This window comes from Anopheles arabiensis, chromosome 3, assembly GCF_016920715.1.
Source record: "Anopheles arabiensis isolate DONGOLA chromosome 3, AaraD3, whole genome shotgun sequence".
Lineage (NCBI taxonomy): Eukaryota > Metazoa > Arthropoda > Insecta > Diptera > Culicidae > Anopheles > Anopheles arabiensis.
In genome coordinates, this window is record NC_053518.1 from 8941259 (window position 1) to 8949752 (window position 8494).

Here is an 8494-nt window from a genome sequence, read left to right on the forward strand (position 1 = left end):
CATTCAACTATAATTGTCTCTTTTCTATGTGTGGTATTTTTGTCCATGGTTCTGTTTTAATCATCTTCGAACGTGCTTCGACGACATGATGCTCCCCGGGGGGATGATGTGGGCCATCATCAACATCATCATCAACGCCATCATCTCATCCTTGCTGCATCATACTGCATGCACATTCCCATCACGATCGACAGATTAACCTTGGCCACGTGCCGGCCTACAGCTTTGGCATCAAGCACTCGGAATACTTGGGCGATTTTCCGGAACCACCCCGATACCGCAACCAGCTGGTGATTTAAGCGTGCACACACAAACTCCCCCATTCTCCAAGCTTCTGTAACGCCAATGTGTAACGTCCGTCCACTGTGAAATGCACAAAGAATGCAACCTTGCCGTAACACTAATCGCTCTGTGACACCGTTTTGGTGCTCTTGCTCCAGCGGGTGAGAAGCCAACAACAGTTGCAAAATGCCTTTCCGCGACAGCAAAACAACATACAGCATCAACAACAACTACACACTAACGAAACCGCTGCCAGGCCGAACCAGTAGCGATAGCATTATTATATAAAAAAACAAGCATTAAAATCGTTCGATGTACTATGACTAATTTTCCAAGAAAGAATGAAGAAAACGAGCAACACAAAATGCAGCAAATGTATTTCCTGAATGTGTGTGTGTGTGTGTGTGTGTGTGTGTGTGTGTGTGTGTGTGTGAAAGTTGTATGCGACATCCGAAACGAAGCGAAAATTGAGATAATGCGAGGTAAGTGAGCTTGAACACAGTGTGTAGTAGGTGAGAGTGTAGCAAGATCTTGATATCGATCGAGTGTAAATTATAACTATTCGAATTACCCTCACATATGTAATGGAACGTTTGTAGTTGTTGCATGTGCCAAACCGACATTTGTTTGGCGTGTCGAAAAATGGGTAACGAATTGTGCTTGCGAACTGCACCAGGGTGTGCTAGTTTCCATTGCTGCCTCGCAAGATGCACATAGCCAGTGCACGAAATCTCAAAGAAAGTGGATAAATTGCAGTCATTTAGGGAGCGGGCTTTGCAGCACCGTTGCAAAATTGTGGCAGGACATGAACTTCCTGCAGTTGCTGTGTCCAGGCGAAGGGCTAGAAAATCCAATGTTTAACCTTTCCTTCATACCATGTGAAACGCAACGGTGGAACGAGTGTCGTACGAGCAACGTTAAGCTGAGGCTGGAAATTGTAACGCATGTGCTTTGTTGTGTGAAATGATTGCTTACGATACCATTATTTGCAGGCAGGGGAAAGCGACATTGAGCGAGATGACGAAAAGAAGCAATGGTTGAACACGATTCTGAAGGTGCCCGGTATACTTGTCTGTGATGTTTTGTCGGATCAAGGAAACAGATCGACCGCGATTTCACTGCAACATCTAGAGTACAGTGATTATCAGAGGAAAACCCTAGCCATGATGCTTATCACGGTTGTTGGCATCATATGTTTAGTACTCATGATCGTGATTTGCGTCGCACACGCGTATAAACGATCGTGGGAAGGGAAGAACATTCCCAACGGCAGTAGTGTGGATGGGGGTCTTAAGACATCAGATATAACAGCAAAAGTGCATCACTTTCCGAGAGAGAAGGTACAACTTGTCGAAAGGCTCCGGCAGGGTGAATATGGTGTCTATTGGAAAGCGATCGTAACGGGAGTTGCTGGTGATCCGGCGTTGGAAATTCAAGTGATGGCGAAGGAACCGGTAAAGAGCTTTGATACGCAAGATCTTTTGGAAGAGCTCAAGACTTACGTACAGGTGGGGCATCATGTGAATGTTTTAAATTTTCTTGGAATTGTTAGCGAAAACATGGTACAAGGTAAGGAATGTTGGTGTTAATGTCTTACATCAAAGCACTAAAGTTGTTTATTTCTAGGAGAGTTCTTTGTGATAACAGAATACTGTCGGTTTGGTAATTTGAAAGACTTTTTGCTCAAGCATCGACACTCTTATCGTGAGCAAGGCGATAATGAAATTGCGGAAAACAATCAGTAAGTTTAAGTCACGCAACCGAGCTTATTTGCTCTTTTTTTGATTATCCTTCATTATTTACAGTAGGGTTAGACTACGTCCTCAACGCTACACCTTTGGTAGAATAGAGTTGCTCTACTGGTCATACCAGATCGCATGTGGCTTGCAATACCTCGCGTCTCGTGACTTTGTCTACGGCAATCTCTCCGCTCGCCATGTACTGCTTGGTGAGGGCAACATTGTGAAGCTGAGTGGCTTTGGATCACCTTGCCGACTGCAGCTGTTCAGTAAGCTGACTCCGCAAAGCATCCTATCGCTAGAACGAATAGCACCGGAATGTCTGCAAAGCGATGGCACATTCACTAGCAGCTCAGACGTATGGTCGTATGGTGTACTACTCTGGGAGCTGTTTTCGCTGGGCTGTGATCCTTGCTGGGGATTGATACCACAGGGGCGGTTTGCCGATAGTTTTGAGTGTGTGAGTACGCTGCCCACACCGAAGTATGCAAACGATGAAGTGTACCAAATTATGCGGCACTGCTGGAAGCAAGCACCTCAGGAAAGGCCGAGCTTTGTGGAGCTGTGTTCTCGATTGAACTGTTTGATCCCGAGGAGCATGCTAAAGGTATGTTTGTATAGTATGTATTAGCTTAATTTTACGAAAGAAAAATAATCACTTTGACTTTGTTTTTCAGAGCTACGAGGAGTTGAAACTTCTTTACTCGTGTATAAATGCAGTGCATGAATCAGTTTTATAAAAAGAAGGATTATTTCCACAGAATTTTAATATTGAAACATAGTAGATAGAAACCTAGCCATAAAGGTAAATTTAATAACCACAAAATTGTATCTTCTTTCTTCAAAGGAATTTTTGAATCATAGTAATTAAAGCATTTGTTGTAAATCACATTTAAAAAAAATAATTATTAAACAAAAAAAGAAAATTTGCAAATATGTTGCTATAATGTTTCAAAAAAAGTTGAGGACCACAGAAAATATTGAAATTATGGTATGTGAATAATAATTTTATGGTAGCTTTTATTTTATAGCATGCTAGGCTTTGAAACAAGCTGCTTTCTTCGTTTTTTTCTTGTTGTTTGTAAATTTTGGTTTGTTTTTTTTTTATTTAAAAAATGTTTTGTCCAAATGAAATTCAAATTTGACCCCAAAACAAATGTTTCACTAAAGAGCCTGGTATTCACACAATGCAGGGTTTCCTCGGCACAACTAATTTTCCTTCCAAATTCAACTCACGTTAAATGATTGTTCGCATCGCGATCATCAATTTTATGTTTCCCTGCTTTAACATCTATTTCTGTCCTTTCCTCATAAAATACTCTTTCCCTTAGGTCCGTCGCTAATGGAGTTGAAACGGTTGGAGTTGACAATAAGCAACCGACATTCATTTGCGTTCAGCGCTAATCGCTCCGGGAAAAGTTGACTTTACTCGGCGCCCCGAAGCGATTCCCGCCGCTTAGAACGCATTAGACCAAACAGGAGATGCGAAGGGTAGGAACAGTGGTAGGACAGCCGTGCAAAAATTCGACCCGATCTGAATGGATGATAATTGATAAAAGTTTTAAATTGCCTCAATACTTCTGCCGGGCTGAAAACGTGTTACCCACCACGCGTGACGGGCTGACGGGGATAATTGTTTATAATCGTACCGCGAAACAAATGCCACAAGCGGAATGTGAAACACGTGGCGTTATGTTGCTGCTGCTGCCGAAAGGGACCGTCGCTTTTATTGCCGGGTTTTGTTTGTTAATTTGCTAACTGAAGCAATTAATTTGGCTGTAGCTTTTCGATGCATCACCAAGACAGTTAGAAAATGATGAGAAATTCTTACTGGAAAATTGTTGTGCGTACGACTTGTCCAATTTTATGACGCTCGAGAATGTTCCCTTAATTTGTTATGTGTATCTAGAAGCGTATCTGTTCAAGTACTGTAATGTTTTCCCCGGACGTACAGCTCCTACATCCGGCATCCTTCGATGATGCGAAGGAAGCTTGTGGGAGTGAAAAATTGTTGCATCGTTTTTTTTTGTGAACAGCAAGCATCCGTTTGTGCTTGGTAGGTTTTATTAGCCCGGCCGTGGGATGTTTAGTTACATCCTGTGTTATATTTCGCCCTCAGTGTGCGCACACGTCCATTAGCCGCTTCGTTCGAAGCAGCAAAACTAATCGCCATACAAAGACGGCTAACCAGCAATACGTTTCACGGAATAAAAACACTGTATAATTGCACATTTGTTCCTTACAAACGGGCGTCCAATCGTGTGGATGTGCGAGGGAAAATAAACAATATACTCACGTACATGGGCGCCTCCGTGTCCATGGAACGAGCATCTCGAGCAGCAGCATCCATCGATGGAAAGTGTTTGGAATATTAATTTTCCACTTTCCACCGCACTACAGTGGCCGTGGTTGTCCTGGCACGGACAGGCGGAATTGTTTATATCAACGAATGGATTGTGCCGTTTTTTTTTTTGTGTGTGCCATCGATGGCGAAGAATTAGCATAAAGTAATGACATGTACGTGTGTTGTAACGATGTGTAATTTAACTTCCTTTTCCCAACTGATATCACGCTTTTTATTTTAATTTTTAAATCACAGTATTCAACGTTTTACTTAGCTACACTTGTTACAATGTGTGTTGGATGAAGTTTGACTTTTGAGTTACTTTATTAGTCTCCTGGCGCATTGATTTGTCGCTACACCTTCAAGCCATAAAGCACGACCAAAACAAACACCCCATTTTCCTTCCCTCGTGCCACGGTTTGTATTTTGTCACGGGAAAAACCGCCACCAAACATTGCTTCAACTAACAAACGCACTTCATCGAAGAATGCCGTGAGACGGCAACCGTCGCCATGATCATCAGCATCACCGTCAACCGTCGACGGTGCTTGGTTTTTGGGCCGAAAAGTTGTTGCGGAGCGAACGCCCTGTGCCTCATAAAACGCACTTTGTGGCTAGGTAAACATTTTAACGACCTTTTTCTTCGCGCTGCACTGCCTCAACCATTGGCCCGGCGGCGAGTAGAGGCAGGTCGATTACAACAGTGTACAGTGACGGCGCTTTGTAACAAGGTGTCGGTTCGTTCATTCGTTCACCAAAGCCTTCCAAACCTTCTGTGCGTGTGTGTGTGTGTGTGTACGGGAGAAGGCTTGGGAGAGCAGTGGCCACAAGGACGAAACTTTACTTTTGCTGGCGTGGCATTTGTGCGGCACTGTTGGACACCTGTTAAACTTCAAAAGCCGATAATCCTGCAAGTAAGCACCGGGTTTTGGGTGGGAGGAGAAGCTGGCGAACCCGGTTTTGAAAATTAATTGAAAAAGTTGCGCATTAGCGCATTGGTGTGAGCGTGTGGTTTTTCGTTTGTAAACTTGCAGACCAGTAGTGTGGTGAAATTGACGCTTTTTTAAGAATAATATTTAGTTTAACAATTAAAATCAATGGTATGGAATTTACCCAAAGACACTCAACCAATAAAAATCCACAAAAAAGTCTTGAAAGGGTTAAAGATGGCGATCAGCGACCAGCGATCATTGACAGTCGTTCGAGTTGTTAATGTTGCCAAACGATAATTTCGCTATCTCTGCACTGCGGCCAATGGACAGTGGCCATCACGATCCCTTTTTTTATGATCCTTTCCCACACTAAAATGGTGCTCAGTGTTCTCCTGCAATTGAATTAGCTTTATCAAATTAACATACCGTAATGAAAATGTGTCAGAATAATCTTCAAATGATTTGCATTTGAGAGTCTCCCCCCTATTCTCGGAAAAAAGTGTAAAATTTACCCTTTACGCGGTGAAACAGCAGCCGACCGAAATCACGGCACGGTCATGGCCAAAGTAAGGTATCCCCACCCCGTCAGGTTTTATTACCCACTCACACACACACACACCCACACCCGCTAACACCTCAAAAGCCCCGAATTGTAACAGAATACCGCCACTTGCACCATGAAATCGCTACACTCTCGAACACTGTCTCACACGCTCTCTCTCTCAGAAAGCTTAAAAAGGATTCTTTTGGCGACTCCCCTTACCCCCCTTTCCCGGTACGGTGGCTCAACGAGCCAGAAAAAGTGGCAGCCATTTGTGCTGGGAAAAATGCTGCCTCCCACCCGAGAAAGCATTTCTCGGGCAGCAGCAGCAGCACGAGAAGGTGGAAATTTAATTACGCAAGCTGTGTGAAAAATGACACACACATACCTACCCTTTTGCCCACAAACACCGTCGCCCAGACGGTGGGGTACACGGTGATAAAGGAAACATTATACCGTTTTGGGGAGGGGGTTTTGGGATTTTGGCGCTGTGAAGTAACGCAAAAACCCCTTCCGAGAGAGATTGAGTAAAAAAAAGGATTTAAGGCTTGGGAAAGCCGGGGGAATTTCTACAACAGTTGCGCCATTTGTTGCTTCTGCTGGTGAAGTTACAATATCATGCCCACACCGCTTGGATGCCCTTGGTTGCTCCCCCCCTTCGCCCCGTGTGGTTGTTCCGCGAGATATGCCGTGTATTAAATTCTCCGTATTTCAGTCACGGAACCGGGCTGGCCGGTGGAAACATTTTCACGGTGGTTTTCTAAAACCGGTTGATGGTGGAATTAGTTGCGTGCGTGTTTTGTGCGAAGGAATGAAGGCTGCTGAGGAGACGCGGGCAGATCGTTCCGCAGAAGGGTGTAAGTGGCTGTGTAAAATTCTTCGCTGCTTCGCTGGGAAGCGGGATGAAGCTATTGTTCCCAGCAATTTGGCTCGGGTGTGAGCGCGAGTGGAGAGCTTAATGCGCTCGGTTAATCTCGTGGAGGGCAGCTGATGCGATGAAGCGATGAACAAGTGGCAATAAAATGTTGAAAAGCAAACTATTCGGGCGAATAAAAGCGTTCTGTGGAAGTGAAACTGGACGCTGTCCGTTCTGGGAACTTTCGGCAGCAATTGTACAACGTTGATCGTTGGGAAAAGGAATAAAAGGCTTGCAGTTGATGCTTTTTGTTATCTTTCCAATGTGAGTAACTTGTTAATCGAGTGTATTATAGTGGCGTGTAGTATTTGTTTCCCCCTTTACATAGAAGAGTTTTAATCCCATTAATGTAGTCTCTATAGTTTCAGACAATTTAAATAGTTGTGGTTTACTAGTGAAAATTGAGCCAATAACCGCCCTCAAACTCTCTTGCTCTTTGGCCCTCTCTCCCTCCAAAAAACACTATCAACTCAATTAGTGGGAAAATTTAATTTACATAAATTGAAAATCCTTCACCGCTGGCTTGCCGGGCTTGCCGCCGGATTCATGCATGCACGAAGACACGATGGTTCGACTACGTTCGATGGTGACAAATTGAGCTGCTGTTGCCACATCCGCGCGACCGAAAGCGCTGACGGGAAGGGAGCGGTTTTAAGCGCCACGGTCTGGTCACGACGAAAAGCAGGATGTGATATCAGCTCCGATTTAGATAAAGCGAAGGTCGGTAATGAAGAAGATGCTGTGAGCGTGTGTTTCGTCTTGATATGAGTAAGTGAATGCTGTCGTTGTCGTACACATCACTACAAGCAGGCAAGACACTATAGTGTGAGGGGGCTAGTACTTGGGATAGTGATTTGTGCTAGCAAAAAAGGGGAAGGGGAAAACTGACGACATCCTTGCACGGTTTAATTAAAACATAATTAAATTATCTTCAGAGATTGTAGTTCAAGCAATTCGCTGCTTAAATAATGTAGACGGAAGAGGTGGAGGATGGACGTTTGTTTTACATTTTTATTTTATTGTATTATACAGCTTATACAGCAATCGGCAAAAAAGCTCACAACAACAGTCGTTCAAAATACCAAATGCCTCGAAGCGCTGTCACTGTGACGACGTATGATTTCTGTCTAAATAGAGATGTCGCGCAGCACAACATCAAATCAAGCGTTGATTACGTATGTGGTGACATTTTAATTACTGTCGGTGACGCACGCTCATCTGAATGCGACTGCGACTGAATGTACTACTTCGGGCTAGATGTTATGCTGTGGCGGTATTTTTTTTTTTTGTGCAGCGCTGTGTGTAAAATTAAGCGATTTGGAATCGCTTTTTTATTTGGTCGATAACACTGATAGAAGTAGAGTTTATTTAATTTTCGGTTCCTGCTATTCCTTCATGCAACACAGGCGAACGGCGCACCCGGCCCTGTTTGAAGCGAGATAATCGCCTCCAATATCCGTTCGACCGTTAGGAGCCGCAACCATAACACAGCATTCAGCCACGCTCGGAAACTGCTGCTGCGGCTGCTGCTGCATAAAAGAGTTCAAAGCGAAGCGTTTGCCGCCACTATTCGCCTAATCCAATCTCTCGAGCGGATGCTTCTTTTAATGCGAACTCCAATTCGACATTTGATCTTTTGCTGAATTTGGGCTTAAAAACGTTTACGAGATAGAGCGCCGGAAAGTGGGGAGAGAAAAAAAAACGCAAAAACGTAACACTGGGCACACGAAATGGGCCGAT

The 8494-nt window shown here is 44.0% G+C and overlaps 1 protein-coding gene across 2 annotated transcripts; it reads left to right on the plus strand.

Moving 5' to 3' along the window:
- The first annotated feature begins 302 nt into the window (after positions 1 to 302).
- On the plus strand, positions 303 to 2899 carry LOC120900398 (platelet-derived growth factor receptor beta-like). Of its 2 annotated transcripts, none has more exons than XM_040307325.1 (5): positions 303 to 1219; positions 1275 to 1851; positions 1909 to 2023; positions 2088 to 2628; positions 2699 to 2899. In XM_040307325.1, exons 1-5 carry the CDS (start codon positions 1088 to 1090, stop codon positions 2759 to 2761), a joined length of 1428 nt encoding a protein of 475 aa, XP_040163259.1. In that variant the 5' UTR covers positions 303 to 1087; the 3' UTR covers positions 2762 to 2899. The 2 variants fall into 2 exon arrangements, with proteins under 2 accessions (XP_040163259.1, XP_040163260.1); XM_040307326.1 differs by having other exon boundaries at positions 2091 to 2628.
- The last annotated feature ends 5595 nt before the right edge of the window (positions 2900 to 8494 follow it).